The 12,292-nt window shown below is 34.5% G+C and overlaps 1 protein-coding gene across 1 annotated transcript in view; it reads right to left on the bottom strand.

The window, feature by feature from the left end:
* WDR11 (WD repeat domain 11) overlaps positions 1–12,292 on the bottom strand; it is a 54,271-nt gene that overhangs the window by 36,407 nt on the left and 5,572 nt on the right. Inside the window, exons 4-10 of the mRNA XM_015817247.1 lie at positions 10,192–10,365; positions 8,705–8,891; positions 7,326–7,491; positions 5,056–5,173; positions 4,327–4,522; positions 2,453–2,556; positions 1,374–1,544 (exon numbers count right to left, since the gene is read on the bottom strand). Coding sequence (XP_015672733.1) covers positions 1,374–1,544; positions 2,453–2,556; positions 4,327–4,522; positions 5,056–5,173; positions 7,326–7,491; positions 8,705–8,891; positions 10,192–10,365 — 1,116 coding nt within the window. The remainder of the gene's footprint in view (positions 1–1,373; positions 1,545–2,452; positions 2,557–4,326; positions 4,523–5,055; positions 5,174–7,325; positions 7,492–8,704; positions 8,892–10,191; positions 10,366–12,292) is intronic.

Genomic DNA, 12,292 nt, shown 5'->3' with positions numbered 1-12,292 from the left:
GAGTAAATGTTTTCTTTAACCTGGATAAGAAGAAAATTCACTGTAGGGTCAATGGACAGGGATCACAGGAATCAGATGGTACGATAATACTGGGAAGATAATCAGCTCCTCATCATACAGCTTTAAATAACCCCTTTTAGCACTGATTCTGAATTCTGAAGTGCCACTCGAGAGAATTTCACCTGGCATTAATAATTATTACTGTTGGTTTTTTAATTATAGTTTGTTGTGCAGTCAGTCAAATTTTTATATCATATTTTATATTTTATTATGATCTGTCGCAGTAATACAGGTGATTAGATTAGATTTGGCATTTTAATTCACCTGTCAAGTCCTCTCCAAGGACTTGGGAAAGACAGGTATTGTTTGAATTATTATTATGGTTCCTTACAGTCAGCCAGATTTTAGATAGATTTGGCATTTTTATCTACCTATCAAATTCTTTCATATAGCCAGCCAGTTCTTTAGACTGGATTTATCCATCTATTGAGTCCTTCCCAAGGTCCTGGGATAGGCAGATGTTGTTCGTTGATAGTGTGAGAGATATCATCTCAGGATGTAAGCTGTTCCAAGTAAAGTTGTCTTTTGCAATTGACTGATAGTGATTTTGTCAATGCCATAGTATTCAAGTAGTATTCTATAGGTTTTGGAATTGCACTAAGAGTGGCTATTATTGTTGGTACTATCTTTGCTTTCTTCTGTAAGAGTTATTACACTTCTATTTGGGGGGTATTTGTAGTTTGCAATTTTCTCCAGTTCTATTCTGTTGTGTTCAGATATGGCAATGTTCACTATCCAGACTTCTCTTCTTTCTTATTTTCCCTACATTCCCCTGAGGGATGATCACACAGTTCTTTTAAATTATGTTACTTTAGAAACTGTTATACTGGTTTTTAGTTTCTATAGAATTCTTCTTAGGAATTTGAATTTTAGTAGGCTATTTTAATATTTGTTCAATTATATAAAATTTTACCTATGACAACAATTCTGTAGTATTTAAGTATTTTTATATGTGACCTAGAGAATTCTAATTGGGTGACAAATAATATTTTTAAAGGAAAATACAGTCAAACATAAGCCCATCTTTCTGAGACAATGTTTTATAACAAAAATTAAAGAGATAATTGGTCAGATTCATTTTAGAACATTACATTTTTACTGGTTTATAGTCTGAAAAAATGTTACTAATTGCAATTTCTAAAATATGAAGCATAAAAACCTACAATCAAGAGGAAGTATATTTTCAAGCAGCTTAGTGATAAGCTATTTCCTATAGAAATATTTTCTGAAACTGCACTGAGAATTACACAAACCTATTAATTCATAGTTGAACTGAACAATATAATGAACGTTACTCTTTAAACAATACTTACCAACAGCAAGCAGGGGATGATATTGCTTAATATTTTTGGTGGTAAGAGGTGGACACATGCGAATAGCAAATGGAGGCAAAGGAAGTCCTGAAAGTAATCCTGTTAAAATGAACTTCAAATGTACTTCTTGCAAACAATAACTTTTTGCTTGCTCTTCGGTAGATAATGCACCTTTATTGTAGGACACAAAAGAAAAAAGCTGTTTCTGACAATATGCATCTCTCTCTCTCTCTCTCTCTCTCTCTCTCTCTCTTTCTCTCTCTGTGTGTGTGTGGGTGTGTGTGTGTGTGTGTAAAATTAATGTGTGTGTCTGTATGTATATATTATAATATTGCAGGAAAAAATATTTCCATTACAGTAATGGTTTTAATAGGTAATTGCTTATGCTTAAGCATGAATCCACTTGAACCGAAAGGTTACTTTTTACATATTAGCATTATCTAAGAACAACCTGAATTAATTTCTGTGGGAATTGTGCATTCTTCTATTTAATAATGCACATATTTAATCAAAACCAAAGTCACCCACACAGTATAATTCATGTTTCATTTCCTGACAATTTAACCTTGAGTATATCCAACTTTTAATTCTCTCACATCTTTTCATTATATTGCCATGACCCAACATTTTGTTATTAAAGAATGAGAGGGAAATAGACCAGAATATATTAGAGAGAACTAAATGAAAATACAGAAAAATCCTTAGAAAATCCAAGAGAAGCAACACCTTTCAACAGTCTTGACACTGTAAATGTAAGAAAATATTTATTGTGAGCAGGTTTTTGTAGATTTATCATTCTGAATATTTATGTATGGGTGTCACCCTGCATTTTTATTATCCAGATGTAATATTCTTGCATTTATCCTTGTGGGCTTTAAAGATAAAAGATTTTACAATGAAGGATGCCACAAAAGTCTTTGTAATTATGATTGCTTAATAATAAATGGAAATATTCCAAAGTTGCAATTTCCTAAAATAATACTTTCAATAGTTTATTTGTGAGTAAAATTAAAAGTCTGCACACATATGCATGTGTATCAACAATGTATTCATAGTTCTATATTTTTTCCTCCACTTACTTATCATATTATCCAGTGACAGATCTGGAAGCTTATTCTGCAAGGTTCCAACAGGAATTCCACAGAATGAGATAGGTGAATACAAGGGTGATATGCTGGAATGGCTAAAAATAGCAACAAGAAAACTTCAGCATGCAGCATTGAATTATCTTCTAATATAAACAACAAATAGAACCCAGATAGAATTGTATACGAGGATTGGTACCAAGCAGTATAAGGGAGCCTTGATTTTCACTGGTTACAATGAAAGCATCAGAGAGTAGATTTAATCTCTTCTCTAACAGTTCCTGCATGTATTTGTTTTTAATTTCCCCATAAAAGTATCTGAATTACTATTATTTATGGCTGGAATAAATAATTTATTTTCATGAACTCTTAAAAGAGTAATACTTTCCTAATCAATTGACTAAAATTCATGTATATTTCAGATGTTATCTACTCCCACATGTGCTAAGAGTAACAGTGAGTGTTTTAGCTAGTGTTAATTACTTGTCAACAGTGAAATATATTGAGGAGATAAACAAAATCCAATGAAATTTGATAAAATTTGCCATTTAATATATTTACTCCATAAATTTGCAGATACAAATTCCTTTCTAGTGCGTTAAAATTTAATATGTGCTAGCTAAAACAATATATTGCTAGGATATGGCGGAAGCTACCAGCTTATTAATGCTAAAACAATTCACTGTCTTTTGATGACTAGTTATCTAAATATAAGTTTATAACATTATTACTCTAAAAGTTATGCCTACAATCATAGACATTACAGAATTTTTGGCAAAATTTATGTTTTACTTTATTAATATCTTATTAGATTTGAGTAGCATTTCAAACTACTTTGGGGATTACAAGCTCAGCATTGAACGATTGACTGCTTACATGCCATCAAGTTGCTGTCAACTCTTAATGACCACATAGATTCTCAGCATGCAGCAAGCCAAGTCCAAAACGCTGCCAGTAGCTTTATTTATACGATTTGCTTAATGTTTCTTATATTACTTTGGTTCCAAATATCTGTCATCTGACATAACCTAAAACCCAATATAGCAAAAATTTCTGCCTCAAGTATTAAGAATTTTCCTGAAGTTGAAGCACAAAGACAAGCAGCTCTGATTTGGGTAAGTGGGAGTGCAAACATTTAGAATGATGACCATCTTTATCCATAGCAAGTATGGTTCCTTAAAGAATAAAGTACTGGGATTCATGTAGCATCAAGTGGCAATGGAACTACAATTCATATAAACCACATGCAAGTTTTACTATGCATTATCTTCACATAGTTATTAGCTGAAAACTATGGTTCATGTTACTTTTTGAAGATTGCGTTTGTATTAAATTTCATTCTTGCTGGCTCTAGAAAGGTGGTACCACAAACAGGCTACAATTTTTGGTTTATTATGCCAGAAATACTGTGTAATAATTATTTTCAAGCATTCCCTATATCAGTGATGGCGAACCTTTTAGAGACCGAGTGCCCAAACTGCAACCCAAAACCCACTTATGCATCGTCGAGTGCCGGGTGGGTGTGGCCCATTGGCTGGGCGTGGCCCATTGGCTGGGCGTGGCTGCAGTGGTAACGACAGACTGAGTGGGACTAAAAAGTTCAATCAATCAATTCCGACTTTGCAAGATTTTTTTTTCCCGCGAGAAATTGAAATTGACTGATTGAACCTTTTTTTTTTTTTTTGCACATGGCGGCAGAGGCCGAAAGTGAAAAGGTTTTATAAAACCCAGCTGAAGGCCTAGGACTGGGGCGACGGTGCACGTGCCCACAGAGAGGGCTCTGAGTGCCGCCTCTGGCACCTGTGCCATAGGTTCGCCACCACTGCCCTATATACATATGTAATGGAATAAAAATGACACTAAGTTACCTGGTACGTATACCTTGGCCTGAAATGGTGGATTTCAGCTCCCATATCATTACTCTTCCATCACTGACTATAAGAGCTACAGAATTTTCATTAACTGGACAGCTCACCATACTAAACGGGCGAACAGTCTTAGTAACCCTAATGGCATCACACTGACTTCGTAAGTCATAAATAAGTTCCTGAATGGGCTCAGGATCTGTAAATGTTAAAATGTAAGATATCAGACATTTGCAGCTATCAGTTCTAAGAATTAAATGCATTCCTGTTAGTCTTTTGTTTTTCACTGTAAAATTAATATGATAGAACTCAAGCTAGTTTGCAACATTGATGTAAAAAGCTGAATACTTTCTAGCAGAGAAAGTTAATTTGCCATACACCACATTATGGAGAATAAGTGAACATAATAAAAGACTCAGTAAATGGTTGCTAGAGCCTTAAGTATAGGAACATACAATGTACATTATCACAGCATATATAGACTGTTCCCTTTGATTACTGTCCAAGTCCATCCATTTCTGTATCTGTACTCACACAAAGCTTTATTATATTGGATTATCAGCATGTTATCCGCTTTAAATAATGAAATATCATCACGCTAAAATTGTACTTATTTTTAATTCTAGCTGCAATCTAAACAATCATGTAATCTGAATAACAGTGAAACTAACTGTCAGTTAAAACATAAAGTCATATGAATTTATGGTGACAGGCATATGATTGGTGAATTACCTGCTGACTCTTCATTTGAGACAACACTTGAATTACTGGTAGATCTGCGAACTCTCAGAGTTATACAGCCATTTTCATGCAGGCAGAACAATCCATCACGCTGACAACAAGGAATTACCTAGACAAAGATATAAAAAAGCGACTGAGAGTAACACTTTTAATATAAATTTCATGGGCATTAATGAGTAGGAATTGTCATAGCTGTTTATGAAGTGTTTCTATATTGGATCTTAAAACAGAATTTAGCTACCCTAAAGCTCACCAGTTTCATTTTAAAGTCTTAACTTAACTTTGCAGCTTAAAGAATGCCCAGCCTACTTTTCCAATTGTTCCAATTGTTCTTATATATCTCTTGAACAATACTTTTCAGGTTATTTGTAAATAAAAAATAAAGAATGAACACATCCAGATTCAGCATAGTTTCATTCCATACAGCATTAACCTTGTGAACTCTCAAGCTTCCTCCTTCCGTTATATATTCAAGATGGACAGTATTTAATATTTATTTGCTACATATATGTAGGGGTGTGGATCTATACATATGTTGTTCATAGTATGTTTATGTGTGTGTCATGTATGTGTTTCACTTTTGAGAGCGGGCAACTAAATTTCATTTTTGATGTGTGCCATTGTGCCCACAGTAAAAAAAATGACAATAAAGGTTATCTTATCTATCTTAAGCAATACCATTTTATCAGATTAGTATATTTCCCTTAATGGTGGGAACACAATATACATAGATCAGGAGATGGCAAAGGGGGAAAATCCTTTTAATGTGAATGATATAATATTACAGATAGTCCGTGACTTACAACTGCAATTGGGACTGGAATCTCAGACACTGAGCAAAGTGGTCATTAAACAAGACACCTATGTGACTGCTTTGTTCAACAACTACAATCCCATTCCTCCTGATTACATTTGTTAAGAGATCTCCTGGGTCATTAAGCGGACACAGTGAAGGGGGATGCCTGCTGAATTCCCTTCAGTTTGGAGAAGGGAACTGCTCCAGCGGGTTGCAGGAACGGAGCTGGATTTTTCAGAATCCGAGTTCTTTTTTTCCCACTCCCGGAAAGGAGATGAACTCCTCCAGTAGGGTAGAGAGATGGAGCTCCAGTCTTGAAGTTTCCAGCTCTGTTCCTGTAGCCCGCTGGAATTTGCCTCCCCTCTGTGCACAGACAACTCATTCAAAGGTTGCAGAAATGAAGTTCAGATCTTTGGGATCTGATCTCCATTTCTGCAGCTCCTTGGGAGAGTTGCTTTCCCCTCTGTGTGTAAGAGGGGGCTCCTTTGGAGCTCTGCAGTAATGGAAGTCAAATCTTCAGGATCTGAGCTCCATTCTTCAGCCCTTCTGAGGAATTCCACTCCATCCATGGAGGAGAAGGGCTGCAGGCAGCAGTAGCTTGCAACACTGACTTTCTGGGGATGCCAGCAGGAGAAGACTGCAAATGGCATGACATCATTGCAGACAGCTTTGCAATTGATCATAAGTGTGAACAGATCGCCAAGCATCCAAGATTGCGATCATGTGACCACAGAGCGGGTGTGGGATTTTACGAAGGCCAGAAGTTGTAACGCATTCTTTCTGAGGCTGTCATAAGAAACTTGTCAAGAATTTGTTAGTCAACGTTGAATTTTACGATTGTTATTGTGTGAAGTTGTAATTTAATACGTAAGTAAATTTGTCATTCTTATAAAATCACACTATTTTAAGATATAATATGTCATGACCGTCTAAGTGAGTCAAGAGAAGATACTTTTATATAGGTTGAAAAAAGGGTAATCTCCTTTGTTATGTTTCAAAGCAGAAAACATAATTAAATTTGCTTTTGGATTTTAAAACTAAAAGGGCAGACTGGTCACCTAATTTATTATATATATACATAGAGAGATAATATGAGTTATAGTCATGCCTTAGGCACTAAGCCAGCAGTGTAACCTTGGAGCTTGGGCCAGCCACTGTCTCTCATTCCTAAGAAAAAAGCAATGGCAAACCACTTCTGAAAATTTTACCAAGAAAACTTCAGGCAGCTGCCAGGAATCAATACTGACTCAAAGGCATGTACTTTCCATACAAAGCAAACAACATGGTATGTTTTTGGAAGCAGCTTTCTGAAAAAAAGTTAGATTGTACTTCATATATCAAACCAAAACCAGAGAATGAAGCCAGATTTCTTTTTATTTAGAATTTTTGTGTGTTAAAGAAAGAAGAGAGTGAAATGTATAACTTTTTTTCTAAAGTATGCTAAACAGTAAGTTGCATTTATTACCTGTAGAAAAGGCACTCCTGTTCTTTCAATTGCTATTACACCTACTGTCTGATTGACTTCAAGATCCAGAACCAAGATTTCTCTTGGGTACAGTAATAACATGTAATTTCGCTTGGAAGGTAGGTAGGATAGCTGAAGGCAGTCATTCAATGTTACTGATTCAGCACTAAACAGACCACAAATACACTTATTACATACTTTTAATTGAAAGTGGGCTATGTTTTATCAAGCAATTAATAATCAAATAATTAAAATTAAATCCACGACCAAATTACATATGCATTTCAGGTCTCTTGGCTTGTAGGCATGTTTTTAGCAGTTTTTAATAACATTTCAACATTGATTTGTTTTAATTATTTTTCACCTGTTTGGATAATTTGTAAGCTGCTCAGGAATCATTTTGTAGGAGAGATGAATGGCATAAAATTTTAATAAATAAAATAACAAATATATGATAGTATATGTATATAAAATTGCATAGCAGACACTACAATGACTGTTTTTTTATTCTTGCTCTTTTGCTAATTGATAGTGCAAGTAGTGAACATTGTATTAACATATACTGCAATTCATATCTGAACTGATGAAAGGAATTTTATATTTCACTTTGTTCATAAGTTCTGACTAGGCCAAAATGAATCTATTGTTTGATGTATTGACTTCTGGCTGGTGGTATTCATTTTATAAAGTCCAGGTAAAGTATACATCTCACTTATCAATTAATGTGACAGTATATATGGGCTAATATAGGATTGTAGATTTTATCCAAGTAACCAATATTTTGATTGATTGCCTTGCATTAATGCATTAGTAGTTGAAAGGGAACAACTTACTTATTTCCCAATGCTTTCCAGCTTTACATAATTTTTCCCCACCCTAACCAATCCAAAATTGATTTGGTAATTCAACTGGAGGATATAGACTAAGAGAAATACTAAAAGCTTAGAGTTTAAATTTTAAAATACCACAAAAAATTGTCTGTACCACTTATTAAGCTACAAAGAATGCACTGACAGCCCCAGTTTCATTTTTGATAATTCTGTACATTATAATCACTAGAATTTAAACAGACATAAAAAGTAAGTTGAAATTGCCATCAAAGCTATTGAAAAATGAAGCAACATTGTAACTATTTAATTCTACTTTAGAGTTAATGTTTGCTTGTTAAAATCACATTACAATATAAATTGATATATTTGATTAAGTATTTGAAGAAAACTATATGGAATGAGAAAGAAATAAAATATATATTTCAACGTTTGCCAGGGGGAAAAATGCAATGATCAAGTTTATGATTGTTAAGGACATGATTATTAAGTAAGGCAGTTTGAAAAGAATAATTCTTGAGAACATTGGGAGAAATCATAGTTAATAAATACCTTGGTTTTTCATTAGTGATGAGAATTTTTACTTTGTCCAGAGCCTTTTTAGCTCCTGTGGCAGATACCAACTTATTATGAACAGGGCTAGAATGAGGGCTGGAAATGTAGACTTTTTTTCCTGAACTGATAGGAGCTTTAGAAGGAGAGAAGTCTGAAATAAACACTATTCCTTCACTTGTAAGCACTGCATGAAAAAAGATAATAGTAGTAAATACACAAAGTAGTTAAATCATATAATTTCATGGTTACTATACTAATAGAGTTCAAATGTAAATAATTTCATGCAGTGCTGAAGTAGATGGCAGACAGCTCAAAGGAATGTTCTTGGCAAAAAACCAGAGGACTATTTTGTTTTCATTGATTATAGGCCAAACAGTCTCAATAGTTAAATTTATATGGTTTTTATGTATATGAGTACTAAGAAAAAAAAATCTTCAGTACATTGTATTTGTTACTTCAAAATGAAGCAGTGTAAACAAAGCATTATCTTCTCAAAACCTTCAGGTGTTCTTAACTGCTTAACTTGTAGTACACTTATCTGTAAGTACACTACATACTTGGAACTAAGTACCAATGGATTTATGTGGAGTAAACATCTATATAAATAAAAATGTAAATGTTCGTTTGTTCAAAATCTTAAATCTCCGAAAGTTCTTCACCGATTGAAATTTTGACACAACGTTGCATTCGAATACGCGCGTTTTTATATACCTATATTATATAGATGTCACACCTGTGACAGGTAAAACATGCTTTTTTAAAAAAACAGCACCATCTGTTGGACGTAAAAGCAACACACGCTTTTACCAGACAGCCACAGCAAAAACGCGTGGCTGGGTACAGCTATACTAAATAATGATTCTTCTGCATTTCCTTTTGTCCTTATATATATATATATTTAAAAAAATAGTGACTTCGAGTACTTTCTAAAGCAGAAAGCTATGAATCAAATAAATAAATAAATAAATAAATAAATAAATAAATAAATAAATAAATCTTTGTATTACAGAATAACACAGCTGTACAAAACATCACAGGTATAAATGGGCATTATCTGAGCAGTTTGGAAGCTTCTTTACACTGGTCATGTTCTGAAGTCAAGTTACAAACCAGCATAGCATTATATGCATGTTTTGATTGCAAATTCAAAGCTCTTGTTCTTATCCTTTATTCGTCTGCTTTAGAACCTGAAAAACATATCCTTTTGATAGCAGAACTATCAAATAATTTAAATAACTAGAGTGCTTAGCATTAGTATTTACTTAAGGTATGTTTCAAACTAGCAATCCTCAAATCACAATTAGTTTCCAAGCTATTTCACAAAATGTCATACCAGATTCATTCAATCATTTTATATTGCTTTTGGCCTAATTTTTATTAATTTCTATGCAACTGGCAGTTATATCCAGTAACAAATATCTGATTAATAGCAATAGTCATACATATGGACTAGAAGACCATTAGTTCTCTGATATCAAACTTACATGTTAAATTTGAAGGATCAAAAGGATCAAATGAAAAAGAAAGAATGTTTTCTGCATAACTTTTCTTCCACAATTTGGTGCCAGTATCAGCATTCCATAACACAATATAATTGGGAGGATGAACGGCAAGGAGCAAATCTCGAGATGCATCCTGATTCCATAACCACTGCATGTCTATCAAAAAGGAAGGCAGACTTATCAGTCCTTAAATTTAAAAAAAATTCTCAGATTTTAAACTAAATCATATCAATAAATTTTATTTATCTATCCCACAGCCAAGACAACACCCTCAAACTACATGGCGAAATACATTCATAGACGACTTAAGGACTCTAAACATCACATGGGAAGACACTAAATTACTCACCAAAGACCGAAAGTGCTAGAGATCCTGGCTGCCTGATATAGCAATAGCAATAGCACTTAGACTTATATACTGTTTGACATGCTTTACAGCACTCTCTAAGCAGTGTACAGAGTCAGCATATTGCCCCCAACAATCTGGGTCCTCATTTTACCAACCTCGGAAGGATGGAAGGCTGAGTCAACCTTGAGCCAGTTATAGTCAAACTACCACACTGCAGGCAGCCGGCAGGCAGCAGAAGTAGCCTGCAGTACTGCATTCTAACCACTGCACCACTACAGCTCATCTTACCTAGCATGGGAGGGTCTAATGCTAATGCTAATCCTACCTTTAATATTTTTATAAATACCTCAAGGCAGCCAACATACCTGATACTCCTTCTTTCTCCTGGTTTCCCCACAGCAACAACGCTGTAAGGTGAATAGGGCTGAGAGAGAATGACTGGCCCAAAGACACCAACCTGGCTTTCATGCTTAAGGCAGGGCTAGAATTCAGTGACCTGGTTTTTAACCTGATGTCTTAATCACTAGACCAAACTGATTCTATAGTTCACCATTTCTATTAATAAAGCAAAGTTTCACTTAAATAAAAAATACAATGCATTCTTTAACATCACTGATTACAATACACGATAAACAAACATTATTTTTATTCTTTGAATAAGCCTTGTAACGACAAGTCCGCCAAACCATCTTTGCAATGTTGCCAGCATCGTTTATACGCAAACCCCAAAATTTGCAGAGCTCTACAATATTTTGCTAATACGCCTTGATGATACATATTGCATAAGGATATCCCCAAATATTCCAGGCAGCAATGTAAACGGTTCTGTACGTATGAGACGTATGAAGTGAGGTCCCTTGGCAGTTCTGTCTTTGGGTAACTATTATCCAATATCTTTATTAATGACAAAGGGAATGGAGTAGAAGGAGCATCTATCAATTTTGCAGATGATAGCTAATATTTCAGAAGACAAAAATTACATTATGAACTGAAGCCAAACATTGGACCAAATCAAATAAGTTGAATGGTCAAATGTGGTAACAGCAAGGTCTTCCTCATGAATAGGACAAATCAAATACATAGGTACAGGAATGATTAGACTTGGTGATACTTAGTGAGAAGGATTTCAAAATGCTAGTAGATTACCAGCTGAAAAAGCTACAGTCATCCATTTCAAGCTTTAGCCTTCTCACTCTAGTCTACAGTTAGAACTACCACTTAGTACTCGTCCTTAGTTATTAGATTCCATTTCCTATACATTTCCATTTTGCTTCTTTGTTGTGAGTTGGTGAGCTCACAACTCTTTAAAGCTTTTTTCATTCTTCATTTTCATTAGGATAGTTCTGCCTCTGGTTTCAGTAATTCATTTTTCATTCTCTGCCAGGTCTTCAACTTGTTTATCAACTCCTGCCTGAATTTTTTAAAAATCTGTCTTCCTCAAACTGTAGATAATTGGAAGAAAACTCCTTGATATGTCATTAAATGCACTATGTGTGTGTGTGTGTGTGTGTGTGTGTGTGTGTGTGCATGTGCGTGTGCGTGCGTATGTGCATGTGAGGGGGGATAGAGAGACAGCAACAGTATAATGAACCCAAGTTTAAAAAACTGGCACCCGATATCTCAGAATGTTATATTTAAGTTATGAATTGTAACCATCTCATTTCCATTTTATCATAGGGAAAAATCAAGATCAATTTCAAAATGCAATTACAGCATCTTATGCAATGTCATTAA

This window comes from Protobothrops mucrosquamatus, unplaced genomic scaffold (assembly GCF_001527695.2).
Source record: "Protobothrops mucrosquamatus isolate PMUCROS unplaced genomic scaffold, P.Mucros_1.0 scaffold566, whole genome shotgun sequence".
Lineage (NCBI taxonomy): Eukaryota > Metazoa > Chordata > Lepidosauria > Squamata > Viperidae > Protobothrops > Protobothrops mucrosquamatus.
This window is presented reverse-complemented; position numbering and strand designations above follow the sequence as displayed.